General features: G+C 47.3%; 1 protein-coding gene and 1 long non-coding RNA gene across 4 annotated transcripts; one reads left to right on the top strand and one right to left on the bottom strand.

The window, feature by feature from the left end:
* Nucleotides 1-241: 241 nt before the first annotated feature.
* Nucleotides 242-22,153, top strand: PACSIN3 (protein kinase C and casein kinase substrate in neurons 3). Of its 3 annotated transcripts, XM_062576430.1 has the most exons (12): nt 242-357; nt 12,661-12,739; nt 14,222-14,322; nt 14,763-14,919; nt 15,742-15,977; nt 16,397-16,552; nt 17,088-17,263; nt 18,089-18,209; nt 18,689-18,825; nt 19,417-19,482; nt 19,996-20,156; nt 21,833-22,153. In XM_062576430.1, exons 3-12 carry the CDS (start codon nt 14,269-14,271, stop codon nt 21,946-21,948), a joined length of 1,380 nt encoding a protein of 459 aa, XP_062432414.1. In that variant the 5' UTR covers nt 242-357; nt 12,661-12,739; nt 14,222-14,268; the 3' UTR covers nt 21,949-22,153. The 3 variants fall into 3 exon arrangements, with proteins under 3 accessions (XP_062432414.1, XP_062432413.1, XP_062432415.1); XM_062576429.1 differs by lacking the exon at nt 242-357 and having other exon boundaries at nt 12,529-12,739; XM_062576431.1 differs by lacking the exons at nt 242-357; nt 19,417-19,482 and having other exon boundaries at nt 12,532-12,739.
* Nucleotides 6,078-27,930, bottom strand: LOC134140837 (uncharacterized). The gene is made up of 3 exons (XR_009958501.1): nt 27,767-27,930; nt 27,182-27,330; nt 6,078-6,849 (listed from the first exon to the last, which is right to left on the bottom strand). It is a non-coding gene; the product is annotated as an uncharacterized LOC134140837 (long non-coding RNA).

Genomic DNA, 27,930 nt, shown 5'->3' with positions numbered 1-27,930 from the left:
GAAAAAGCGCGTGCCGGGGGAGGAGGGCGAGGGTCGGAGCGGAGCCGCCGGGGGGGCAGGCGAAGGGCGGCGGGGAAGCCGCTCTCCGAGCGGGCGGCGGCGAAGCGCGGCCGCGGAGCGCAGCGCGGGCGCGGGGGGCGGGCGCGGCGGGCGCCCCCCCGGCCGGGCCCGCTCCGCCGCGGCCCGTTAATTGGATCAGGAGCGGCGGCGCGGCGCGGCCCGCCCCGGCGGGCGCTGCGGGAGGCGGGCCGGGAGCCCCCGCGTCCCGCCGCTGAAATAGGGGCAGGGCCCGGCTCGCTCCCAGCCCAGGTGGCCGCTGCCGCGCTCCGCTCCGCTCCGCTCCGCACCGCCCGCGAGGTGAGTGGCGGGGGGCCCGGCGCCGCCTCCTCTCCGGCCCGTTCGCCGGCGGGTGCCGGGGGTCCCGGCGCGCCGGGGGCAGAGCCCGGCCCGGGCCCCGCCGCCGCCGCCTCCCGGTAGGAGGCGGTGGGGCAGCTCGGCGCTGGCGGCTCCAAGGGAAAAGTTTCCTAATGGAAAGGGGGCGGCTGGGGGAGGCGCTGCCGGCTGCGGGAGCGCGGCGAGCGGCCGGTAGGAGCGGCGGGGCCGGGGCGGCGGGGCCGGGGCGGCTCCGCAGCAGGTTGCGGCGGGGGGAGCGCTGCCCGCGGGCGCCGGGGCCGGGCCGGGCCGGGCCCCCTCCCCGCCCGCCCGCCTGGGGCGAGCGGCTCGGGCGCCGCGGCGCGCACAGCGGCCCCTTTGTGCCGGCTCCGCGCCGAGCCGCCTCCCGCGCTGGGGCCGTAGCGGCGGGCTCGGGCCGCGCCGCCCCACGCGTGGCGGAGCCCCTTCCCCCAGGGCGAGGAGCGCCGCGAGCGGGGCTCCCCTACCCCGGGCCGGGCCATGGGGTTGCACTATCCTCTGTGGGGCGATGGGGGGGGGGAAGAAAAGCTGACAAACGCGAAGGGTCTCAGTGGGCCTGAGAGAGCGATCTGTGATTTGCCCCTGTAGAAGGAGGGGTCCGTGGTCCCCGTGAAACTATCAATGAGCGAAGCTGCTAGGGTGGCCCAAACACGTTAACCAGTTTTGCCGCTTTCTGTGCCAACTATGTGCTCTTTGCCTGCTTCAGCTCTTCAGGCTCCGGGTCTATTGCAAGCACGAGGGGTGAGGGGAGGGTTAGCTGACCACCGCCGGGCGCTCCTGGCCCTGGGAAGTACTCCGGCCTCTTCCTTTGCTCTGCAAACCTCCTCACCCAAGTGGTGCTTTCCACTGCTGAAAATGGGAGATGAGTCTCTCTTCCCCTGAATTCAGCTGCCAACCTAATTCATGAGAAGGAATTTCTGATGTGACAGTAAGTGGTTGCAATGCAAAACCCTAGCAGAGCCTCCCACTCCACCCTGGAATTCACATGTCGCTTGGGAGTCACTAAGCCTTACCAGGGCTCAAATACCTCTCCGTGCGTCACGGGAGCAGAACGCACCACTGCAGCGTGTGGGCTGCAGTGACGGGGTCTCGATGCTCCTTGCTCCAGGTGCGAGCTGCTCTCTGGGTGGAGTAGCAGTGGAGCTTCTCCCTGCGCATTGCATAACTGGGTGCATTCCTTTGGGGAAGGATTCACCTTTCCGTGAGGTGTGCGGCGTACCCTCCGTGAAGTAGAGGCTGCTCTGCCCCACCAGGGTTTTGTCATTCATAGTATCTCACTAGAAACTCCTCAAAATACTTGCTATGTTTTCTTGCAAGCAGCAACTTGGAGCAAAATGAATGTGTGAGCTGGGTTAACCACTTGCTGCCTTTGCTGGTTTGTGCCTGTTGTGTTGTATTGTATTCCATTGCTTTACTTGCTTTTTTTGTTTCCTCTGACCTATGAGTTTGAGCTTCCCTGGCTTGCCTGCACTTGTTCTAGTGAAGGCTGGCTTCTCAGGCCGTGAAAAGGGCTAACGAGACTGTGTTAGCTACGTATAGGCCTAAGAGCTCCTGCCCACGTGGAACACCATTATCAAACTCCAGTGAATGAATGAGGATCGGCACTGGACCGTGCTAAAAATGTCACCTGCACGCAGGTTGGCAAGCTTGAGTTGTGCATAACCAAGCCATAAAAGCCTGAGGATACTCTGTCCCCAAATCCAGTTCTTCACTGGACAATAACTGAGGCAGAATGAAAGTGATTCATTTTCTTGTAGACTGTACAAGAGCTAGTTTGAATCTTTTAGGCTCTTTCTGGACATACATGATTTTCAAAACCAGGGATATTTTAATTTAGTTATGTAGGCTGGTATATTTGTAATGTGACTTTTTTTTTTTTTTTTTTTTTTTTAAGGGATAACTTATTCTTAGTTTTATAGTCAGCTACAGCACCAGGGGCAAGATTTGATTCTGTTAGGAACTCATATGGCAGAAAATGCTGTATGTTTTCTACTCTGGCCTTTCTGAAGGCCAGAGATTGTTCAGTTTTTTCCTTGAACAGTTTGGCTTGTGTGTTAGCTGATGCCCAAGGATTGAACTGAGGACCTCAAATGCTAAAAGAATCTGCCCATTGCCAGAGTGGAAAAAGCTATGCTCTTGATGGGAAAGCACTAATAAACTGCCTCTATTTTCACCATCAGCTGATCAGTGATATGTGAATTTGGGCTGCCCATGAGAGTTCGGGGGAAATGCCTAAACAGTAAGAGTGCTGTTCAGTCCTTTGAGGGACTCTTTATCTTTCTAAAACAGACTTTCTGATCCTGCAAGCTATTTTATCACTACTTAGCATGATGGGTGTAGATGGTGCAGTATGACATGGAATTGTGTCAGATCAACAAAACCAAAAACCTGCCCCATAAAGGCCTTAGTGGGTGGGATAGAAAATGGTGACTATTGTATCTGAAAGTTTTCATGGAGGATTTGGGATTCTGCTCTTTTGAAGGGTAGGAGAAGAGCCTTGCACCCTTCAAGTAGTTAGGAAGCACTTCAAGTTGCGGCTTTTTACTGCTACCGTGTGGCATGGTGATCACTGCAATTTAACATCCAAATGCCCTCTGACTGGGCACAAGGAGTTTCCAGCACAGAGCATAATGTCAGTTCAAAGAGCCTGGTGCATACTCTGCTGTAATCATCCAGCTCTGTTTCAGTGACTGGTACAATAGTTTCATAAAGTTCCTCCAAGCTGAAATGTGGGCTGAAGCTGGGCAGTGCTGTGAGGCAATATGTGTGACTGGCATCCTAATCATATTTCAGCCTGCAGTGGTTTCTCTTTACTGTGAACTGCACGATGGGAAGCAGCCTTTCAGACTTCCGATGGTCAGAATTTGTGCACGCTAAATCTAGCAGTTGTCACTGTGCATTGTAGGTAGCTCAACAGGCATATGAGGCATCTCCATGGTATCAGGGGCCTGGATCCAGAGGCATCAGGCTCATGTGCAGGACTTCATGTTCTCCTAGTAGATAACTCTGGTAGGTCTCTGTTTATCATGACTTGGCATTAAATTTTTCCAGGCTAGGGGAGTTAGAATTGCTGCAGGCAGCCTAAAGCTGACAGTGCCTTAAGTCTCCAGTCTCATTTGTCAATGCTTTGAGCTTGCCCAAGCCCTGTATCTCCTGTCTGTACGAAGACGCGGTACATAGGCTGTTTGGGATGTGGTGATTATCTATTGATGACTATCTATTGGTGGCAACTTCCGTCTCTCCCTCTGTGTCCTTGCCAAGCCTCTGCTGTTCCCATACGTGCTGAGCTGTGCAGGCTGTGGCGCTGCTGGGTAGAGCTCTGTAGTGGGTTTGCTCCCAGTCTCTAACAAGGGCAAGAGACCTTCACAGAGGATTGGGGGAAGTTGGGAGTATATTTCACTTCTCAAATTATTCTAGATATTTACTATTGCTTCTTGTTGCTTCCGGTCTGCCCTTTCTTGCACTAGGAGTGCACTAGCCAGGAAACCTGGGTAAAAGCCTGGTGTTGACTCCAGCAAAGCTGGAGGGTGCTCTGCCAATGGCCACAGATCTCTGAAGGCAGGCACTCAGTGCCTCTTTTGCACAGCTGTGCTGTGCTGTCATCTTCTAAATGGAGATAGCTGAGCTTGTGAACCAGGGCAGCAACCAAAATGGGAAGTCCTTCCTGAGAGAAGACAGATACTGCTGTGTCTGCTGAGACAGAAGGAGTACTAGCAGGTTTCTACCTCAGTGCAGACTGAGAAACAGTCCCTTGACCTGCAGGATAGGAGCTGGCTCAGGAAGCCCTGAAGGGGAAAATAAACCCCATTGGATTGATCTGTTTGTACTTCTTGTTTTTAAAAAGCTTCCTGGTGTTCTCTCCTCATGTGTCAAGTTGGACCCTGAAGATCAGAAGAGGAGATCTGTGCTCTGGGCAATGGGGTGAGAAAGCAAATGACATTCCAATGATGCCAAACAGCTGACATTTCTTCTCTAGTGTGTGCCTTTTGGGCTGACTATCCCATTCTCTTATCTTCTTTCAGAGTCTAGTTGATAACACCTTGAATATAAAGTGTATTTATATTGATAGTCCTGTTCCTTAGCTTCAGATCCAAAAATTGATTTGGAGAGGGCTGAAGCTACAATACTGAAGAATAGATTCTGTGCAGGCAGTATGGAAGTAAACAAAAGTTCTCGTGTGACATGCAGTATAATTATCTTCAGGAAGAATGTGTGAAGTATGAATAGTCACAGTTCACAGTGCAGGCCAGTTCCTAATGGCTGCCCTACTTCAACCTTGCTATCTCTGCCTGTCTCTGGGAGATATGTCAAAAAGGCATATGGGTACCTTTAGGAATGGAGTACTGTCAAAATAATTTAATCTGCCCAACTTCTCTCAGACCAGAAGCCCAACTTCTCTCAGACCAGGAGATGCTATGAAGGAAACCCTAAATTACTGGATTTTCTCCCCACTCCGAAGAGCAGATTTTGCCTTCCTTTCACATGCCTTCTTCCAGAAAAGACTGCAGCCATCCAAAATGGCTCTGTTGCAGTCTGTCCGTAGTCCTGCCAGTTCATATGGCTCTGAACTCTGCCTTACCCTTGCAGATGTTCTTTTTGTTTAGATTTTCCTGTGAGGAAGCAATTGAGTAAACCTAGCTCTGGAGAAAGAAGTGAACAAAGCCACACTATCATCAAAGTGGAGGAACTGACTACAGCACAAAACAGAAGCAGTGAGTGTGATGCTTCTCACCTCTTTCTTCTCCTTTCCTGTATTAACATAAGAGATGTTCCAGGGCTCAGTCCCATCTTATTCAGCTATTCTTTTACAAAGTTGCTTGTGCTCCCTTCTACAGCCTGTTTGGGACGTGCAGCTGTGCAGGACACTGGATAAACTTTAGACTCTTCGATGCACAAACTTTCTTTCAGCCCTTCTTTGCATTATATGAATATTTGGAAGAAAGTGTTCGCATAAACATTGTTAGTAACCTATCAGCTTTTGCCAAGTCAAACCAGAATCCTGTCTGATACAACCAGAAATAAGGAAATGCACTGACTGGTTAGAACTGACTGGTTATATGATTACCACATGCTTGGTCTGAACAACAAAATACTTGCCAACTCCATCCTTTTCTCCCATTTGCCCTTCCTCGAAAAGCATCCATTGCAATGGAAACTAAGCATTGGTAAAATGAAGCTGATAAGCAGAACTGCAGCTGGGTTAAAATACACTGACTTCCAAGTGGGAGGAAGAGGCAGAAAAGACATTGACTGATGTACGGTCTGAAGCAAGGCACCATCAGGAGTTCAGTGCCGGAATGGAACTAACGGGGCTGTGGCTCTTCTGAAGGTTGTCTGATTGCAGTCTGCCTCCTTAAGGTTTCTTAATGTATTCAAGTAAACTTGATCCCTGCTCTGGGGGTTACAAGGTGACTCAATCACAGGAGGAGAATGTTCCATTGACATAGACTAACAGCAGTTTCCTGTGGCTTTTTTTTTTTTTTTTTTTTTTTTTTTTTAAGGGGGGGGGGGCAAAAACCTGCACATGTTTTTCTTCTGTTCTTGGCTCTGGGTAGACTGAAGCTTGGGCATTGTATCCTGGTAGGATCATTGCTGTTCCAGTAAAGATATGAACAAAGCAAGCTTCCTTACTCCAAGGCAGAAGTAGGTGGACTGGCTTAGCCTGCTATTGTGATATCTTTTTATTAAGTTACAGGCAGCTGTGTTACAGGATGGACTATTGATTTTGTTTTGTAAGTTACTGAGGGCAGAAAAGCTTGTAACAAGGTGAAATGTAGATTAAATATTGGAAAACTGTGGTGCAGGCTGTGACTGCTCAGGAGGATTATAACTGCTTTGACTGGAGTTTAAATACCTGTTTATCAGTGATGCTTTAGCAAAGAAATACTTCAAAACACAGCTTGTTTGGGGCTTCTTCTGGTTAAGAGGTGAGCTGATTGCATGGGTTAGCTGACAAGCTTGATGCTTATTAGCTGGCCCTGATACGGTAGGGTAGGAAGTATGCAGCATGGAAGCAAGCAACTGAGGAGGCTCAGGAGATTGGAACAGCAGTGGTAGGTTCTCTGCATCTGCAGGGGTTAAAGCCTTGCCTTGAGAGAGGGGCAAGCCAGTGGGTATGCGAACGGGGAAGCAGACATGCTGACTGCGTGGAATGGATGTTGGGCTACTTGCACAGCAAAAAGAGCAGGCTAGAATGGTGCTGTTTCTGGTAGCTTGGATGTCTCTATCACACTATCCTCAGCTCTTAATTATAGCTGCCTGTTAAATATACAGACACAGCACACTTGCGAAACTTATTCCAGCAACCGTGTTGAACATCCTGAGTGAACATGGTCTGTTGCCCTGTTAGAGTGTGGTACTGCGTTGTCCAGCTGCTGACAGCACTGATTCCCTCCGTGCTTTGCTTGGTGGATATTTGAGCTTACAATCAAGTTCTTCCTAGAACGAACAATCGAGAAGAGCAAAAACTAATAAACCTTGATAGCCCAACATATTCCTTCATTTATGTTATCAGATAACTGCTGTGCTGACCAGGACAGTTCTCTGTTCCTGTAACACTACAGATACCCTGATTCACGTCGTCGGAAAAGACGGGGTTTTGTTTTTCTGGTACAACAATGCCTATGCAAGTTTTCTGCTTGGCACAGCTATTTTGGTCAGAAATCTTAATGCTTAGATCAGCAGCAGCATTTGGGTAGAAGCCTGTTCTACAGTCTTGTCTTTGACAACTGGACAGGGAAGTAGCCTGAAGCTAATAAATGTGAAAAGTATTTCATTCAGTCTGAACACTTAAACAACTTTGGATAAGGCAAAGGTGGGGGGGGATGCCTGTCATCAGGACATTAGCTCAATCTAAATTCTGGAGGAGACTAATATAAAGAAAGTATGGTCTGAAACGGGGGAGAGTAATGGAGTAGCCTGTAGGTGCAAGAGGTCAGCCCCTTAAGTGGAGGAGGACCTTTTCTGTGCTTTAATACTTCAGTATAACCATGGGGAATTTTGTTAGTGGATAGCCACTCGATCTCTGGAGAATCACCACCTCAGAGACTAGCTTCTGTTACAGGCTTGCACATAGCTAAAGTGACCTTTGTGTGTAGTTACTGTTCTGTCTGATGGCTCTGCCCTCTCCCCAGCTGGAGGGACCAGCTGAAATGTTTCTCAAAACTGCACTAGGCAGCCCTGGCAGGCCCCAGTCCCTAGGGAGCGGCTGGGAAATGTTGGCTATTAGTACCTTTCCTGGTTGGGTGACTCTGCTGAGGGTGTGACCATAGCAATGGGATAAAGATCTCTAAGGGATGTTTTTGCTGGGTGGAAGTCACTTAATGTATACGGATCTCTTGGAGGATCTTTGTGCTACCTGGCACACTCTCTAGCTGCAGAGAAGTACTGGGCCCCTTTTTGGAAAGGTGAGTATTCCAGTAAATATCCATGCTCCTATATAATAGCGGTGGAGAGCACATTACTGAGGCATCACTGCAGTCACCGGTTCAGAGCTATTGAATGCCCGTTTGCAGTGATAGAGAGGCTGGAAGAGAAACCCATCCTGTGCCCCATTTCATTCTCTGCATCAGGAACCTTCCAGCGCTGCTGCACCACGAGCAATCCAGTTCACTGCTCTCCTAGTGTCATGTGTTACCTCCTACCGCCAGCCCTCTAGTTCCTTTCTGACAACAAATGAGTGTTTTTATTTTTTATTTTTTTTAAAAAAAAGGCTTTCAGGTCTCCTGAGTAAGAGGAAAGAGGAGACATGGTCATTGTCCTTCTGTATGTTTTGATGGCTCAGATGGAAATATTTATCTGCAACCTAAGCCAGAAGTGCCCTGGGGTGAGAACAGTACCTTCACCACCATGTACTCTACAGGAAAAATGACTCTTTGGGAACCAAACAATTTGGTTGCAGAAATCTCACACTGTTGCTTTGCTCTGAGGTGGAAATGAGCTGGTAGCAGCCCATGCCTGATTAAAACTCTGCTTAGCTTGGCTTCAAAGCCTAGATAGAAACTGCTGTGTAGTAAAAAATGCCTGTCCACCAAAGCCCCAGCTACTGGATAAATATAATCAACTTGTTCCCAGCTCTGTCTGTATCCACTGCTTGCTGTAGTACTCGGGGAAGGAGAAAGGAGTTGGGCAGAAGGCCTTGTCTGGCACAGTGTATGGGTTCTGTTTCTATGGAGGAATTCCTGCAGGGCTGTATGCAGCAGCCCTTTGAGCTTTTGCAGAGTTCAGAGGCTTGTTCCTGGCAAACTTACTAAAACAATTGCTTGCAAGGAGCCTCAGGAGGCAGTCGAGCAATATACAGAAGTGGTGCCCTGGGCATTTGGAGAATGGAAGTATTGGAGTGTGGTATAGAGGGAAGAGGATCTGTGGCTTACCTGCCTAAGGGAAAGATTTCTGAACTACAGATTATTACTATAGTGTCTAGAAGCTTTAACTGTGGACCAGGACTCTGCTGTACTAGTGTTGTGCAAACAACAAAAATGCAAAACTTTTCATGTTGCCAGATCCATATATGTCTGAAAGAAGACTTTGGCCTGTCGCATTGGTCAGAAGGTAGAGAAACTGTGGTCTAAGATGTGTGACTGCCTGCAGTGGGCTGAGATCAGCAATATGCTTAAGAGTCTAAAGCAGACAGTGGAGCTTTAAGAAGGCCCTGGTGTATTGCTAAGTCACAAATTAGTGCAGCTCTTGGCCCTGTGGAAGAGAGAGGTGCACTTTGCCAATTAGCCTCCACAGCTGCCTCCCCCTCACTGTCCTTGGGGGGCCCTAGCTGCCCCTCACCCAGCTTGAGTGTGCCAGCATTAGCCACTCTGCTGTAATCCCTGTGGAGTTGCTGGATTCAGGGGATGAAACTGTCTTGCAGCCTGAAAATTAAAAGGCTGTAGTAGCTATACAGAGGTGAGACCACCTCCATCTTTACAAACTTCTCACTGCCCACGTGGGTGACAGTGATCAAGTATCAGTTGTTTTCTCCTGTGGTTGTGCTTCAGTTGTTTATTTGTTTGAACCTAATTAAAGGTGGAAACAGCTCTGCCATAATAAGTGCTTTGGCATTCCCTGAGTGGAGCTCAGTATCGGTGAAGAAGTCACGAGCTGTTCCAACACATTTTCATTACTAAGGACCAAGAGCCAGTTTTGAATAGCTTAATAGGGAGCTGATAGCAGATGTGGTCCAAAAAGCTATGTTGGTCCTTAGTGAGAGAAGGTAGTTGTGGGAAGGAGGGAAGTACTCTTTCAATCCCACTAGCAAGAGGGGTTGTATCTCTGCAGAAATCTTATTTGCCTAGTTCAGCTTGTTCAGCTGATGTTGCTGGTTGTAATGATGCCTGTGATGCCCTTGTGTGCAATCTGGTGGAGGTGCAAAGTGGATTAAGGTGTGGTTGCTCCCCACTTCTTCAGAGAGCTTGTCTGCAGGAACTGCAGCGAGGTCTCAAGTAGCTCTTAACTGCTAGAACTGAAAGAGGAAGCAGGGAAAAGCTCCTCTGCTCTGCAAGTCCAATTTCTTGGATATCCTGCTTTTAGCAGAAGTGGCAGTAACACTGGAAAGAGTCCTGGTTTTGACCCACAAACCTCCAACAACTCTGCTTACATTGCTTGTCCTGTACAGGCTGTGCCAGCCCTTCTGAATTACATGGTGGCTTCTGCTACATTAAGCTGTCGACAAGGTATCCCTGTCATCTCTCTACCTTGCTGTACAACAGTCTCCAGACTTTGGCATGTATAATAATCATCTATTCACTTTTCCTGGCAAACTTAACTTTTTCCCTAGTCTCAAACTTTTGGCAGCTCACAATACATATGATGTTTCAGGAATAACTAGGCATGAGGGGGTGGAGTGGCAATCTATTTGCTCCTCTTGAGCCCAGGGTGACAGCAGCAGCTGTTCTTCAGCCCCTGTGTGCAGCACTAAGTACCTTCCATAAGTCTGCGTGCAGATCCAATTTGATCTCCTGACTGACATGGGCTCATGGAGTATGTGAAGTCCAGAAAAAGCCTAGCTGAACAGGGTCCTCTTCATTCTTTGACCTTTTTGCTTCTACTAGCACAGATTTTTCTGGACTCCTGTATAGTCTGTACAACTGCTATGGTAAAAAGTACTTTACTGGGTACTACTCAGGTTAAGGAGTTTAACCTGTAGAAATTTTGGTTAAACTTTACTTTTACTCAACTTACTTTTGTAAAAAAAAAAAAAAAAAAAAAAAAAAAAAAAAATCCCCTACACTACTACTATATTGATGATTCCAATAGAGCCTTCAAGCTGTGGGATGCTTTGACACATGTTGTGGATGCTGAAAACTCATGTGAGTTCAAAGGGAGATTAGAGAAGTTAATGGAAGAGAGAAAAATCCCTTGAAGATTCATAGATGCCACATCCAGCTCAGGAAGTCACCCTCAGCAAATGGTTAGAGACTTGGAGAGTATGTGGGGAGGCACCATATGTGCTTGCTCTGTTCTCAAGGTTAGGGAAGATGCTGCTTTTAGCCACTATCTGTGAAGGATACTGGGCAATACGGACCCTTGGTTTAATCTATCGCAGCTATTACATTTCAGAGCCCACAGATATTGATGGTAAATCCAGTTATTTAGGTTTGTGACTACTGAGAAAATAAGTAGACATGGCTCAAAGTTCATGTGGAACTTGCAGAAAGAACAGATTTGGGGTCTGTATTTTTTTTTTTTTTTTTTGGACTGTCTCTCAAATGAACAACCGCATTCTGACACACAAGTCTTCTGCGTTTACTCCCAAGCTCTAGTACTGCATAGTGAGCCTGAACTGGAAACCAGAGACAGAAGGCATGTTTGAGATTCATTGCCTCCTGATAAAGAAGTGTGTGCGTGAGCGGGTACACAAACACACACTGTTGGGGTAGGGGGAAGGGAGAAAAATACAACCTTCATGGGTCATTTCTAATTGATCCGCCTCTTCCTGAGGGGAGAGAAAGGAAAGGCCTGGCAGACAGATCTAACTATATTTTTTTTAAGTAACATTTTTTGGGGGTGTGGGGAGAAAGGGTTAATCTTAGCAATTTCAGGAATGTATAGTATGGTTTTACTAGGGGACTACTGGTAAGCTGTGAAGGTTTATGATGAGCTGGAACTTTTTAACGAAGTGGCCTGAATCTGATAAGTGTCCAGCTCTTTCCCTCGCAAAGGTCACTAGTCTGTCTGCAATAACCCACTCCCCATTCCTTTCCTTTCTCCTCTTACCCCACCTCTGCTCCAGACCTGTCTTAATACCTGACCAACAATCCCTTTTCCTCCTGGGTTCTGCAATTTCTGTTCTCTGAGCTGTGTTAACTCTCAGTTGCCCTAACCTCCCAGCCTCAACCAGGTGGATACATCTGACTGAGCAGAAGGGCTTTTGAGTGGTGAGGAAGGTGTTTTTTAAATATGCTTTTGACATTCGAAGTACATCTTCAGGGAAGTGAATATGAGGTAAACAGACCTCTTTCCACCCTCACTTCCTCAGCCTCTGCAAGTCTCTTACTTCCTTTTCCTCCATGGAAAGTTGGTGGCAGTTACCAATGACATAATGGCAAAATAAAGATTTCTGACAAAGTATTTCTGACAACGTGATGGATGTGGCTCACAGAATCAAGGGACAAAGTGTTCCAGAGAATCGCATCCCACCAGGCAGTGCTGGGTGTACTGGTGCTGCCGGAGGGACTCTGGCCTCATCACCAGAACGTGTGTGTGTGTCTCTTTTGTTTTTAAAGCAGAGTCACCTAATCCTTTGCCTTGTATGTCAATCCTTGTCATCTTTAACAAAAAAGGACCAGAGAAAGTCTGTCAGTCTTTCCCATCTTCCCCAAAAGTCAGCTAGGCCTGAAAGTGAGGGCAGCAGCACACGGAGGCAATGGGTCTACCCAGAGTCTGTTCAGTGAGGGGGGGACCAGGCCCCTGGGGAATGTCCCTAATTTAGACCTTCCTGGCTGTGAGCTGTTCCTTCTGCTCAGCTGTTGTGACGCTACCTTTCCCGCACAGTGCCGTCATGCCGCCCCAGTGTTTCTATTTTAACTCTCTCTGGGGCTAGATCTTGTGACACGAGGATTTGGCATCTCTCCTACGTGCTGGAACGTGGCATCTCGGGAGGCACAGTGACTGCAGCTGCTATATCAGAGGGTGCCCCTCCTAGTAGCTGGCAGATGGGGACACCCTCATTCCTACCCTGGGACTGCGACGTGCCAGAATGGACAGCATCCCTGCAAAGAAGTGGCAGTGTCTAACTGTGTCTGTCTGTCTCTCCTTCAGTCTGTTTTGAGGCATCTGAAGAGCTCAGAAAATAGGGGGCAGCGAGCAGCTGGCACGTGTGTTCCCTTTCAGCTTTCAGGTATGTAGTTTCTGGGGAAAAGAGTGAAGTTGCTTGCCTTGGAGGCACGTAAGTTAGCTTTGCAGCCTGCTGATGGATGGAGGGTGGGAATGGGAATGGCTGGTGGAGGTATTCTTCAGATTTTAAAGTTTATGCAGCTCTGTCACATCTCATTTAACAACTTCTGTAACTGTGGAATTCAGCACTTAAAGCCTTCTGGAGAAACCCATAGAAACAGCATTAATGTAATTACACTCTCCACTTGGAGACTGGGCAAGCTGAGCCAGAAGAAATGGAGGAAATTTCTGCAGTCTGTGTTGGGGCACTTTGTGCCGTGGCTTATGCTATAGTGGACGTACTGGGAAGAGTTTGGAGGAGGTGGGAGATAGGGAGTCTTGATCTTCGTCCCTCTGCTGTGTGCTCTGGGGGCTGGCAGAATGAGCAGATACCTTTCTAGGGTGTGAGGGAAGCTTTTTATAACCAGGAATGTGCAAGAGGAGATGTTGCGGTAGAGGACATCTATGCTGCATTAACCCAGGCTCGCCTAGGATTGGCGGGGGGGGGGTGTTATGACACTGGGCTTTTCTCTTATTCTCTCTCTGCTTCCTGCCCAATCACAGCAGCATACCTGAACCTCTCCCTAGGGAATTCCTAGTTCACACCATGCCAGGAACAAAATGGCAGCCCAGCTTGTACAGAACAGGCAGAAACATGGAGACAGTGGCAAGCAAGATGCATCTCTCACCTTCTAGCCCAGACCTTGAGCCTACTGCAGTGATAGGCCTGAGCGTAATGGAAATGTCAGCCCTACAAAGATGTTGCTAGGAAGCAGTGCTGCTGTGAAACTGGCAGGCATGCTGCAGGGCAATTAGGCTGGACATGTCTGTTTTCTGTAGTTCCTGTTCAAGCCCCGCTCAGCTGGTGGGCAGTTCATAGGGCTCCTCCCCATTCAGGACATGCCTGCCTGCTGACTGCTCAGCCTTGTTTTCTCCAGTCAGTTGGTGTAATCCCTTAATCTTGACTCATATTGGGAAGCTGGAGTCATCTCTGTTGACAGAAGACTTATTTTTAAGTATTTCAAGGCACATTTCAAGTAGCTTTAGCTACTTTCTCAGTTTCTGTAGCTTTCACTACTCTCTTGAGAGCCTTGGTTAAGAAAGGAATCTCTGCAGAGGTGCCCAGTGCTGCTGAAAGGTGTTGGATTCACCAGCATCTCCAAGAACAGTACGGTTGAGACTTGGCAAGGTTATTTCTACAACGTCCTTTCCAAAAGTGCTTTAGGTCTGCCAAGGAGGCCATCCTTCTGCAGGGAGTGAGGGGGCAGGTTCAGTCCTGAGCACTTCTGCTGGATATAGCCATTTATTTCTGGAGGTGCAGTAATACCAGTGTTTGTCTGTGGGACAGTATGTTGGGCTTCTCCAGCTGTAAAACCAGTGGAGGACTGTGCTCTCTGCAAAGGCTCAGCCAGTGCTCTGTTAAAAATTGCTTTTTCTCTCTTCTCAGCTTAACTGAAATCTGCAAAAATTCTCTGCTGCAAGAAAAGAGGGGCAATGTCATCAGAAGATGATGCTGGCGGGGACGCTCCTGGGGGCAGTTTCTGGGAGGTAAGGAAGGATGATCAGGGTGTGAGAGATAGGAATGTCATCTTTCCTCCCATCAATAGAGTTGGGGGAGGAGTTTCAAGTTCCTAGGTGACATGTTGCCCTTGAAGTGGAAGGGAGGGAGGAACTGTGGGGAGTTCAGTAACAAGTTGTATGCTACTGCAGGGAAGAGGTTACCCTTTCTTCCTCAGATGCTGTGGAACAAGAGCTCCTTGTTCAGCTGATACTCATCTGTGCTGTGAGAGGTGACCAGAGCATCTCAGCTCCTTCCTTTCACTGCTCTGCCTCCAGCAAGAGAGCACCAGAAAGGGGGGTCTGAGCCCAGCTGCTGGTTTCAGGAGGGCCTGTGATCCCTCACTGTGCAATGACTGACCTGCTGCTGCCTGTTTTGAAGGGATGTGAAAATCATTACAGTAAAGTGATCGAATTATGTCACATTTCAGGCTGGAAACTACAGGCGGACAGTGAAGCGCGTGGATGATGGATACCGGCTATGCAATGACTTAATCTCCTGCTTCCAGGAGCGAGCCAAGATAGAGAAGAACTATGCCCAGCAGCTAACAGAGTGGTCCCGCAAGTGGAGGACCAATGTGGAGAAGGGTAAGATGTGCAGGCAGGGGTAGGAACAGGCTGTGGTAGCAGCACTCTGTTCCTTGAGTATGATGTCTCACTGTGGGTAAGGCTGTTTCTTTGGGAGACAAGCTTCTCTTCTTCAAGGAGGTCACTTTCTTGTGCATCTCCTCTTTCTTTGCTGAAGCTGTTTTGGCTGTGTGTGGTGTTTTTTTTCCTTTTTTTTCCCTCCCCTCTCTCCTCTGGCAGGCAGTCTTCCTGTTTCCTTTGGGAGGTATTCCTTCTCTGCACTACCAGTGTTTGATTACAAAAAATACTCTATTCATTTAGTTTGGCAGGTCCTTGGGCCAAAGTCTTGAATCAAACTGCAGATCTCTTAAAGATGGCTTGACTGTTTCCCTTTTCTTCAATCAAAAAATAACTACTTAGCTGTGATTCGGTGTCACTGGGCTCATATACTGATGGTGTCCCACAAAATAATGGGAAACAGTGGAGCAAAAGCCCTGAAGAGCCCACTAGCCTGTGAAGCAGGAGCTCATGTCATGAACTGATATTGCTACCTGAGCTCAGGCCAGATCTGTGAGGAGAATTTTCTGCAGAAACTTTTAGCTGCTCCAGGCAGTGCCCAGCAGCAGAGGCTGCCCGAAAGGAGTGCCTGTCTCAGCCAGCTGTAACAGGCAGTTTGGATGCTGCCTGTTGGGACTGCATGCAGGATGCTCAGTGCTGACTTGTGTAATGGAGAAGAGTTAGGGAAGTGACTCCAAACTGACAGATACTTGTAGGAGGAAAAGAATTGGTGCTTTTCTCTGTGAGCAAGAGGTATAATAGCCCCTCTGATGCCTGTCCCTGCAGGTCCACAGTATGGCACTCTGGAGAAGGCCTGGCATGCCTTTCTGACAGCCGCAGACAAGCTGAGCGAAATTCACTTAGATGTCCGGAACCACCTGGCTGGTGAAGACTCAGAGAAGATCAAGGCCTGGCAGAAGGAGGCCTACCACAAGCAGATGATTGGGGGCTTCAAGGAGACTAAGGAGGCAGAGGATGGGTTCCGCAAGGCCCAGAAACCCTGGGTGAAAAAGCTGAAAGATGTAAGCAAAATGTGAATGGGGAAGAAGGGGTGAATGAGGGTAGCCCAGCTGGCTACCTGATCATGAGTGCTGTTAGGCAAGCACACTGGGTTTAGACAGTATGGCAGAGGATGCCAGAGGAAGAGATGTCTTGCTGGTCCCTTGTTCTTGGTGGCCTTGTAGCTACCCTCTCATGTAGGAAGGCTTTGGTAACAGGCTCAGTGTCTGTGTGACAGGTTAATGCTGAGTTCACTTAGAGGGGGAGGTTACCTTTATCCTTGGGAGCATGGCTGGTTAAATACCAAACTGGCCTTTCATATTGTGTTGTCTTGAAATAACTGCTACTGATTGTAGCAAGGATGTTAATGTGCCCTCTCTGAGGGATGGAGGATCTCTGTGGTCAGAATCATGACTTTGTCTCTGCATCACTCCTGCCACAGGTGGAGACTTCTAAGAAAAACTACCATGCAGCCCGAAAAGAGGAAAAGACAGCCCATACAAGGGAGAACCATGCCAAGGCAGACTCCTCTATCTCACAAGAACAGCTGCGCAAGCTGCAGGAGCGTGTAGAGAAGTGCACTCAGGAAGCTGAGAAGGTGACTGTTTTATACAGGCACAGATTATGAGGATACCCCTCTCAAGGAAAAAGTGCTGCTTGTAATAGCAGTGCAATTGCTTATGCTGCAACCCGTAAGGAGGTTTAGGATCTCATTGTGTGAGGCTTTAGCAAGATAGAATGAGACCTGAGCAAGACTATCTTTGATTTGGATAGGATCTCATTTATCAGTAAATGAAAGGGGAGGGGGGGATTCGGTACAGGGTGTGCGAGCTGCAGAGCTGAAAGCTAGCTGCTCAAAGTGGCTGGCTTGCCTGCCCCCTTGAAAAGCTGTGGAAGGACCGAGTGTAGAAGGAAATATAAGGAGGGGTGAGAAGCTTGCAAGACCTCTGGAAGACCAATGGGCTGGGATACCAGCTTTGGGGAAAAAGGTTTTTTTTCTGCTACATTCTAGGCTGTTTGTTTAGCAGTGCAGGGGAAAACTCTTCAGTCCCAAGCTGGAGGTGGGGGAGGGCCACTGGTTTGAGATCAAGGCTATATATTTCACCACTGGATTTCCTCTTGGATTGATTCAGTGCAAGGATCAATATGAGAAGATGCTGGAAGAGCTGAACCGCTACAATCCCCGCTACATGGAGGATATGGAGCAAGTGTTTGAGGGCTGCCAGGAAGCAGAGAGCAAGCGACTGTGCTTCTTTAAGGAGATGTTCCTAAATCTGCACCAGCATCTGAACCTCTCCACCAGTGAAAGGTACCAGCCCTGACACCAGAGGTCTTTCTGCCCAGGGTGCTGTGAACTCTGGCAAGGGTGCTGATTGTGGGGTCTGTGAAGGGGAGTGCCTGCATGTATCAGACGGGTCTCATTCCTGTCCCTTCCAAGTGTGTCTGAGAACTATCATTGGGTCCCTTTGGTCTGACCACTGCTGGTGTCTCTGGTTTTGAACAGTGCTCGTCTCCACAGAAAGGATTCTGTCTGTCTTCTGAACCCTTAGGCTTCCAGTACTATCTTGTGGATGTGTTTCTAACTTATTCTGTGCAATGCCTCCGTGTGGCTATACGTAACCCCAGTCTGAGGAATGTAGCTCTCTTGCCTTCCAGTAACTGTAGCTGCTACACTTATTCTGCCCTGAATCAAAAGACCTTTTGTAGGCTCATGTCACTCCTATCTCACAAGTTGCCCTTAAATAGGGGTTATATAGGGAGACAGTTGCAGCCAAACTCTTTTATGCTTCTGTATTTCAAGACAGTGGCAATGAATTGGAGGTAATTCCTTGTCTGTGTGTAAGAGCATGCCAGGCTTTCTCAAGGCTCATTTGATGAACTATGCTGTGAGGTGTCAGATGTTGGCCACTGTCACACCAAACAAGTCTCTTGTTTCTCAGCCAACTGACTCTTCCTTGTAGATGGCTTTGTTTTCGTAGGGTTGACCAGGTGTTTCTCAATGGCTCTCTATCATCCTTTATTCTATGGGACTTTGGAAGCTGTGTAACTATGCATGAAGTTATGTTCTTCCTTTGCACCTGGGTTTTGGGGAACTGCTTATTTATGTTGGTTCTGTCTGTTCCTGCTCTCATAGCTTCCATGCATTGTATCGAGATCTCTATCAAGTCATCATGGCTGCAGACAACCAGGAGGACCTGAAGTGGTGGCGCAACACGCATGGGCCAGGCATGGCGATGAATTGGCCTCAGTTTGAGGTGACCGATCACTCTGGAGTGTATAACTACCATCCCTGCCACTTAGCTGTTTTATTGTAACTGTTGGATTGCTAGTTTTGTTTGGGGAAAAAGGTCTCTGCTCACTGGGCTTGGTATGTTTGTCTCTTCTGAAGCTTTGTTTAAAGCTCTCTTGGTGCGCAAAGGGATGGATGTAAGCCTTCCAAACTGCAACTACTCCAGCCAGCCAGCTGCAAGGGTGAGGAACAGGAGTCAGTGTTTAGGGCTTTGGCACAACCTCTGATCCTAAACTCTCCCACAGTTCTTGCTGCACAGTGGGATTCCAAAGGAGTAAGCCTGCTATGCCTGCAAGGCGACCTGGCTGGCTGATTGATAAGCCACAACTGAAGTATGATCTGGGTGTTCTTGCACTTTTCTTCCCTCTGTATTGGTCAGAGGGAAAAATACTGAGTACTCTTGGATCTATGTGGCTTGATGGTATTATTGTTTTTCCCCAATAGGAATGGTCTCTCGAAACACAGCGGCCAATCACCAAGAAGGAGAAGAGTGGTAAGGTGGCCGACGATGTGACGCTGACCAGCATTTTGCCTGCACGGGATGGTGTTGTCTCACAGACCCCTTTGCAGACAAGACAAGGGTAAGGGCTGAAGTCTGGATGCATTAGGAAGAGCCCAGATGTACAAATTAGGTAGGATTGGTAGGAGTGACCTCTCCCTTAACCCCTTCCGTTTCAAGCCCTGTCCATGCCACCCAAAAAGATGGGGTAGGTGAAGGAGATGAGAGTAGCTTTTGTCTAGCAGATAGTCTCATAAGATGCTTTGTTGTAAAGGTCCCTCTAGTGATGAGATCTGTCCTGGTTCAGTCTAATGCTTTGTGAGATTCTGGCAGGTGTTTCTTGATTCCTTTCCTCCAGACTTAGGGGGGGAGAACTGGGAACTGGTAGCCCTTCCAGTTAACTATACTGTTTACTAAATACAGGCATTACTGCTCCCTGGTGCTGAGTGCTGACAAGTCTGGGTAGAGCTGCTTCCCCTGCCAGGGAGCAAGCTGGAGGATAGGGAGAGGCTGAAGAAACTCATGACCTACTGTGTCAGTTGCCTTCCTGCCTTAGAAGGTCAGCTCTGATGTAAGCAAACTGGATAGGAAAGAATGGGGATGTAGAGATGTCTCAAGGCCACTATAGTATCCCAGCCTATTGAATTCAGGGGCCCTATTTGCCAATCTACAGGTTTTCCTATCAAGAGGAGGAGAACAGCATCTTCTATGACAGCCTGAGGGCATCAGCCCATGTGAAGTTAGTATGGAACATCTCTCCAGGGTTTTGGGGGCTCCAGGCGCCTGTCCTTTACTGTTCTTCCCTTCTGCTCTTGCTCTTGACTTAGAAAGTGGCATTCCAGCCACATCTGTTTGAGATTAAAGATGTGGCCTTTCCTACCGTTCTGGCTTTCTTGACTGGAATAAGTCTTAGATGCACATAGGCTCTCCAGTTAGAACTGGCCTGCCCTGAATGAGATGATGTGCTGGAGTAGGATGGTGTCATTAAGAGAATGTGGATGTGTGCAGAAGCTGTGAGAATGAATTGCCCTCCCAGCCTTCAGGTCTCTGACTCTGGGATGCTTTCAAATCTAGTGTCTCCTGGTATCTCCTCCCTGTCCACTCTCACTTGGCTGTTGGCCTCTTACACCTTGTTCTGTGGTGTAGCTGTCTGTGGGAGTCAGGGTGGTGCATAAGAAAGAGAAGGTGAGTGAGAGATGAGCCTGCTTTTTCTAACCACCGTCCTATCCCCTTCCTCCTTCCATGAATACAGCGGAGGGAAGGAAGATATTTCAGAGTGGTCAGATGAGGACACTCCCAAGAAGTGCCTGGATACCAATGGGCATGAGGAGGACATAAAGGTACCAGGTGTAAGGGTACGAGCGCTGTATGATTACACAGGACAGGAGGCTGATGAGCTGAGCTTTAAAGCAGGTACAGAAGCACTAATCTCTTACTAACCTCTTGCTGTCCCCTCTTGGGCTAACTGAATGATTGAAACACTCGAAGATCTGGATATCCCCTTGAAAACTGAAATCTATTCTTCCTCTGGCCTGACTCCTCCCCGACTGGACTGCCCAGGGGTATCATCCACCTCAGATTAATCTGTAGACTAAGATAGTGAGGCCACAAAAAGATTGCCTGGTGACAGCGTAAGGGAAGATGATGAAACACATTCTGCCTGCCAGGCACTTACTCTGTATCCTATCTTGAGACTATCATCAGATGCTTCTCCCTTGTGCCACAGGGAGAAAAAAAACTTATATCCCTTTCTTCTCTAAAGTACAAAAAAAAAAGGTGGTCTGGCTTGTCATTAGAGATAGCTAGAAGATGGTCATCTCAAGGTGGGGAAAGTCCAGCTGACTGGCATGTGCTACTGAAGGCAAAGTCTGACTGGCAGAAAAAGTTGTACAAACTGTTTAAAATTGGTATCTTGAATGTGGAGATCCCAACCTCTACTAGAAAAGTGAGGGAGCGAGAATGCTGAAGCAAATGTTGACCCCTTTTCCTTTTTCTTTCCTCCCTTAAATTTGGCTTGCACATGCCCATCTCTCCAATACCAAGAGGACATTTGGATCTTGAGTGTCTTTAATCTTGCTTGTTTTGTGTGTCTTATGTGGTGTTTCTGTGCTGTACATCTCAAATACACCACTTTTTTTTTTTAAAAAAAAAAAAAAAAAAGCTTTTCAGTAGAGGATTGTGCCTGAGGCCAACATCTATGCTGCTGTGTTACCATACTAGTCAACTTTCTATCTCTAACTTGTTGCTCTAAAATACCTTACAATATGGTTGCTCTAGAACTTGACTGTCTTTTGCCACTCAGCAGCTTAAACTGTTAAATGGAGGCATGACTGATTAGCTTTAGCCCTCCCCTTTGACTCCGCTCTGACCAGCATGCAAGAATAAGGCTTAAGCTAGACAGCAGATGACTTCTTCACTCAACTGCTAGCAGATGACTTTTTCACTCAACTGCTATCAGTGTGAGGCTGACCTACTGATGTAGTCAAATCTGTCTCTCTGGCAGATGTGTAATGTTGCCCTGATGGGAAGGGGACTTTCCTGCCCTTTCTCAAAGTAGATCTGGGGAGGTTGAGAGCCTTTCCCAGTCACTGTCTGAGAAATGAGCAGATTCCATGCCTTTCTGGCCAAGCTGGAGAGTCCATCATGGAATAGTCATCTTGGATTCTAACAGCTATAGCTTAGCAACCTCTTACAAGTTCTTCCCACTTGCTGCAGAAGACTTATGAGGTACCACTGAGAAAGAGAAATGTCTAAGAGCCTTCTGACTCCTCTGGTTTATAAACACTTTCCTTTGTGGGGAAGAAAGCTGGAAGAAATATCAGGAGCAAGGATTTCTGATATTGAACAGCAGCAGTGAAGGACTCTAAGTACCCTAATCTAGTGGATAGTACTGAACATAGATACTGAAGAGGTCAGTAACTCTGGCTTTAATTAAAAACTGTACAGTACAATACTGAGGGTGCTATGGCAAAAATTGTAGATATTCAGACATATATATACTTTAGAACTTTGTTTTTGAGTCCTCTTGACAAAGAAGGCCACACTACCTTTTCCAAGGCTGCTTCCTTAACAACTGTTTTTACTCTTAGGTGAAGAACTAATGAAGATAAGTGAGGAAGATGAACAGGGATGGTGCAAGGGCCGACTCCTCACTGGCCACGTTGGACTCTATCCTGCTAACTATGTTGAGAAGGTTGGATCATGACTGGTACTGCCCTGTTAGTGTCTCGCACCCCTATCGGCATCTCCTGCTGAAGTCACTGGGTCACTGCTGGCCCCACTCCACCTTTGCAGTACGTGCAGCAACTTCTGGACTCTGACTGAGGGCACATGTTCCATGTAACCAATGCTTCATTTTAAATGCCTAGACCTTGTAGGGCTTTTCTAATAAATAAACAAGGATGAGTAAAGACTTCTCTGCCTGTGAGCACTATAGGAGTGTAGGGATGCAGAAGGGAACAGATACTCTTGCGCCACACAATGAAAGAAGGTATGTGGCATGTAAGACTAAAACAAAGGAAAATTCTTTAGCTTCAATGCACATTCATCCACAGGGTAGTTGGGTCTGCCCCTGTCCCCAGCCTTCCTGTTCAAGGAACTTTGCATGTGCAGGGCAATGGGGAACCTCTACTATTGTAGTATTGCTTCCCCCACCCCCTGCTCCGGCAAAGTAACTGACAAATCTGTGTGGATTTGTCCAGATTTTTCAGTGAAGACTTCACTATCTTTTACCTACAGGCTTGTTGGCCCCCTGCCCCCCAATAAGTCATTTGGGACAGTAATACAGCTTTAAAACTCTGGTTTTGCCTTTCTGCAAAATCATTGGGAGACACTATGGAATGAAAGTAGCATGGTTTGGGGATAGAAGAAAGATTTCCATCTTGGGTAATATGGCTATTTAAGCTAATGAGTTGTGAACAAAATTGTCAGATCAGGAGCTGACACAACCTCCTCTGAGCTAGAATAGGGCTTGATGCACAGTGAAGGCTAGTATTCAGAGGCAGCCACATTCCAGTGCTGTTCTGCTTGGGACCCCTGAAAGCATCACTAGGTCTTGGGTTTTCTGATGCTTCTAGATAGTTCTGGCTGTACCTCTTTCTTGTGCTTGTAAGAAAAACTGAACGCTCTGCACACAAAGACCCTCCTCTTCCTTCTCCCCCAGGTTCTTGACTTATTCACAATAGAAATGTACTCCCTGCTTTGCTGGAGACCCCTACACAGCAATGAAGGGGTAATGGAGGGTGGAAGTTATCTGCTGGCTGTGCATTAGCTGTAGAGGTTCACCTTTCTTCTGATCCTGAATCTCTTCAGGTGTACTCATGCCCAGCTGTTAAGTGCCTTTCATCGGGAATAGACCTATAAAATGTTTGCCTGACCTCTTTCTGCCCTTGAAAGCCTCTGAGGCTGCTGAGACAAGGTGGGGGCCTCATCTTAGTTCTCTAAGTAATCAAACATGAGGATATGTCAAGAATCCGACTGATAGGCATGCTCGTACAAGATGAGCTCAGGAGCTTGAAGGCATGAAAAGGAAAATAAAGTATGTATGAGTAAAACTCAATGGGTTAAAAATTGGCTATTTGCTATATCTAGTTGAAACTGCTGTGTTGAGATGCACTGTGAGTTTGTGATAGCTTTCTTTAGTGAGATTTTTATACTCGGTTAACACATGTAAGGAACTTCAGTCAGAATCAAACTCAATCAAGCCTCAGCCAGTGGCACTGGAGCTAACTGCTTTAGACCCGTTTAGAAAAACAGATGATACAGAAAAGGGAGTCTGAAGCCATGAGCTCAGAATGACTGCAGAATGCAACTGCAGCTAATGAACCAAAATGGATGTTTAACAGGGGCAGACTGAAAAAGGAGGGAATAATGGCCAGATTTGAACACTGTTAACTTTTAGGAGGTTAAACCATACCACAAATATCTTGCTGCATGCCTGCCAGAAAGGACAGGAGTTAACCTTTTACAGCACACTGGATGCATTGAAATGCAGTCTTCCATGGAAAAGATTTGAAACTGATGATATTTAGCTGTCTTGTGAGAGTGCAGAAATGCATCAGCCGCTGAAATGGCTTGCTAAAAAGCATCCCTAACCTTGCACTCCACAAATGTGTGGAGAGGGGTGAAAACAGCAAGAACACAGCTGAAGCATTTTGTTCCGAATTGGTAATATCAGTTTTCAAGGAAAGGGAAAGTGTTCATAAAAGGCAGTTAATGCCAAGATCTAAGTGACAGTTAAACAGACATTAAAAATACCTAGAAATACTTCTGAATTTACCTATTAGTCTATGTCCAATAGTTGAAGAAGCAGCTAAACTTATACTAGGCAATTAGAGATGTCAGTGTATGAGCACTTGGGGATTTATTTAAAGATCTAGTCTCTGCTTTCAGAACTATACCTAGGCAAAGTATCAGCAGTGTTATACAGTAATAGCATGTGTTCCACTTGCTGACCCACAACTGGATGATTTGTTGCTGCTTTGTTCTAATACACATGAATGTGAAGATAGTGTGCCTGCCAGGCTTCAGATAACAGGGGTAAAAATGGTCAAGGATAAAATGACCTGAGATGCGTGTTGTAATGAACAGAGAAGTGTACTTTGTTAGACGGATATTTCAAACTTTAATACTAGCCTTTCATGTATAGTCCACAAAAAATCTAGAAGGGAGATATGAAGGGCAACATGGAGGTTGGCTTCAATTCATCTTCTCAGAAGTGCTGAGTTCTGGTTAGGCTATAATTAGGGATGAAGTTAGGCGTAGCCAGAACCTGCTATGAGGACAGAAATGCCCAGCAGACGAGACCTCTGATTACAGTACAAACAACCTGAAATTCTAGAGGACAAAGTCTGAGCAGACTTGTTTGTCCTAGGAAAACATGACCACCTGATCATAATGGGCTGCTTGAAGGTTTCCAGAAATAGTGACATTTAAACATACTGCAGTTTATATGAGCAAGTCCCCTAAATGAATACTTGCACATCAGAAGTTCCTTTAAGGTGCCAACAGTTGAAGTAATGGACAGCATACAACATATCAAGAATGAAAAATTGTTCAACCAGACTGTACCTCATGAACTTTGGCATGCCAAAAACAAATGGATTAGTAAAAGAGCCTGTGTAGTGAAGAGTCTGCTGCGGTGATGGTGGGAAATGCATCTAATGGTCTAATATTAGAGAAACAGCTCTGGCTAGAGGCTTAGTTCTTCATAGAAGCAAATGAGGTTCTGTTAACAGCAAAGGCTCATCTATGCCATGCTAAATGTCTTGCTTTTTGTGTGAACACAAGGAGGCATATGCACATGAACTAATTGCTGTTCCTGAATTTCAGAAGCCCAACAAAGCCTATTCTTCCCTCATTGCTTTTGTAAAAACATAAGTGTGTCTGTGCCTGATGGGAAACAGTAAAAACATTATCTAGTCATCTTCTATTTTTTAACAAATAAAACCACTCCTTATAGAAAAGCTGTAAATCTGTGGCTGGTAGATAATTACTTTGGTTCTGACATCTTCCTGCAAAAAAAGTTCCTAAAGTACTACCCAAAATGTGGATTTTCTGTTGACTATGAATTTTCTAGGAGAAAAATTGAGATTCTCTATGACAGATTACACCCACTTCCCCAAAGCAGAAGCTGAGCTTGCTCCACCCTTTAATGAACACTTCTGCCCCATTGGCAGAATCTGCACCTTGGAGCCCGCAGAGCCCACAAGCCAGCTGTGCTGTGCTGGCAGCTGAATTTGTAGTTAGCATATAACTGTGGGGATGCTCCCACAGCCTTGTGTGGAGCTTGGGGCTACTGGTGCTTCAGGTTTACTTTCTATCCCACTTCCGCATCCCCTGCACCCTTGTTGTGGCTGGTTTGGTTGGCAAACACTGAAGCAGGCACAAGTATGTGGCAATCCTATGCAGGCCCCCTTGGAGCTGTTACAAGCTATCCTGGACTCGCTTTGTTCCTGCCCTGTTTGCAGATCTAAGCCAAGGCCACAGCTGTGTGGGGCTCAGCTCTGCTACGCTGGACATGTTCTCCCTGACCAAAGTGCAGGCTGTGCCTGACCTGAAGCTGCCTCAGTTATGTTTCTAGAGCTGCTAGAGTATGTTTGTGTGCAGACTTCTCCTCTGCTTGTGAGGAAAGCTGGCAAATAGGCTTAAATGCTCTATGCAGACAGGTAGATGATTGTTCCCGGGTAGCTGCACAGAGCCTGGCTGCAGGGCTAGTCCATGGTGCTGACCCTGAGCCAAAAGGCAGTCACAGATTCCAGTATGGCCTGTGGAAGTGTGGTTGGAAAAATACCTGTTAGAGGACGGCAGGGTAGACTGTTAAAAAAAAAAAAAAAGAAAAAAGGCAGGAATAGGAAGGCTACATGGCACAGAGTGTCTTCAGAGGGATTTTTCACAAAGGAGGAAAAAAAATAAAGCCTTACAACCGAGTGTTGTACCACAGTGCCACCAAGTTCCAGGCCAGAAAGGAGCTGGAAAGTTTAGGGGCTAGAGGGAATGAAACTACTTATCAAGCTACCTAGGTTCTTAGAAGAGACGGACGGACAGACAGAAGGAAAAAGCAAGATGGACATGATGGACATGAGAGGATGTTTCTGGACAGAGTTAACAAATTCTTGTTGAGAGGAGAGAAGGGGCAATAGGGTAGACTACAGCTACAAGCAATTGTCTGGTTTTTCTATTGCAATATTTTGGCTAAGCAGCATGGTTCCAGTGAACTTCTTCAAGCCAAGTTTCAGGCCCATTCAGCCCCACGCTTTCAGCACGTGGCTTTTCCTGACTGCATCCTCCTGTTTTTCCTCCTCTAGCAAAACTGCTTGCAAAGGTTCCTGGTTTATCAGTCTCTCAAGCAGTTTATAGCTGAGCTTGAGACTTCCCTTCTCCACTAGCGGTGCAGTGGCTGGCACCTCTTCCATCTTAGTGTGAGGGCCCCAAACCCTTCCTTTTCAGTCCCGGCACCTTTGCTAGGTCCAGCTATTTATAGATCCTGCCATCCCCCTCTCCCTCATTTTGTTTCCTTTGTAACCTACTAGCTGGAATTCTTCTCGTGGGTCGTGTATTCTCTCCCTTTGCCCTCCCTACCATTTCCCTTCCCCAGTCTCTATTGTTTCTGCTTTCAGCAGCAAGCTGGCACCAAAATAACCCCTGCCCGCAGCTGTGATCACACTGGCCCTTTCTCTCAACTTCTCCTCCAGGTTCCCCTGCACAAGCACAGTCCAACCAGCTCCTAAAGAATGCTACATCCACTAGCCTATGTTCGTCTCACTGGTGGTCTTGCACCTCTGGTACCCATTGTGACCACCAGCAGAGTTGAAGTGCTACTATCTATTAGCTCTCCTCTCAAATCTCTCATAATAACATGACAGTGGTGCCTGCACTTTGTGATTGAACATCTTCAAGATTTTCACTAACAAATGAGTTTCTCATCTTTCTGTGCTTACCTTGTCCTTCCATTAGCACTGCCAGTCTCGCTTCCAAGGGTCACTGCCTTCTTCTTTAGGCATGTTTCTTACTCTTCTTGGAGAAGCTGCAGCAACTAGTCCCTGGACTAGAGAGGTTCAGTTTAGAAAACTCCCGAGAGTGAGCTGATCTGCAGGGAACACACAAATTACATGTCTGCTGGAAAACTTGGAGGAGTCATGTCTGATAGGAGGAGAGCCCTGCTGGCTCAGGCCTTAAGCAAATTAAAACCTGTGCTGTGGACTGTCCTTGAAGGAGGCAGTGCCCAAGCACTCAAGAAGCTCCAGAACAGCCCTATTGATCTGGTCTGAAAAAGGAGATATTTCCCTCACTGTAGTACTGCCATCTTCCCCTTCTCCACTTCCCCTTTTTTCCCCACACAGGTCACTTGATTTTTGGCTTATTTAACTCCAAATGTAAAATGCTTCAGTAAAGAGAAGCTCAAAACCACAGAAAGCTCCAGATCTCTACAAACTCTCATGTGGTCTGTCCGAGGGCTGCAGCTGGCAGCTGAGCCAACCCTGACACCCAACACCACGATGAACTGTAATTCTCAAAGACCTTACCTTTTCTTCAGGAAGTTTGACCTCCTGCTTGACTTCAGTGTCTGTAAAGGAAATGAGCACCTTTGGTGGCTACTGATTTGCCCTCTTGAGCCATCTGAGAGGATGGTGCAGCTGTGCTGGGATCCATGGCTTTCAAGGATCTAAGGGGGGTCTTCCTCCCTGGA

Source organism: Rhea pennata, chromosome 5 (genome assembly GCF_028389875.1).
Source record: "Rhea pennata isolate bPtePen1 chromosome 5, bPtePen1.pri, whole genome shotgun sequence".
Classification (NCBI taxonomy): Eukaryota; Metazoa; Chordata; class Aves; order Rheiformes; family Rheidae; genus Rhea; species Rhea pennata.
This window is presented reverse-complemented; position numbering and strand designations above follow the sequence as displayed.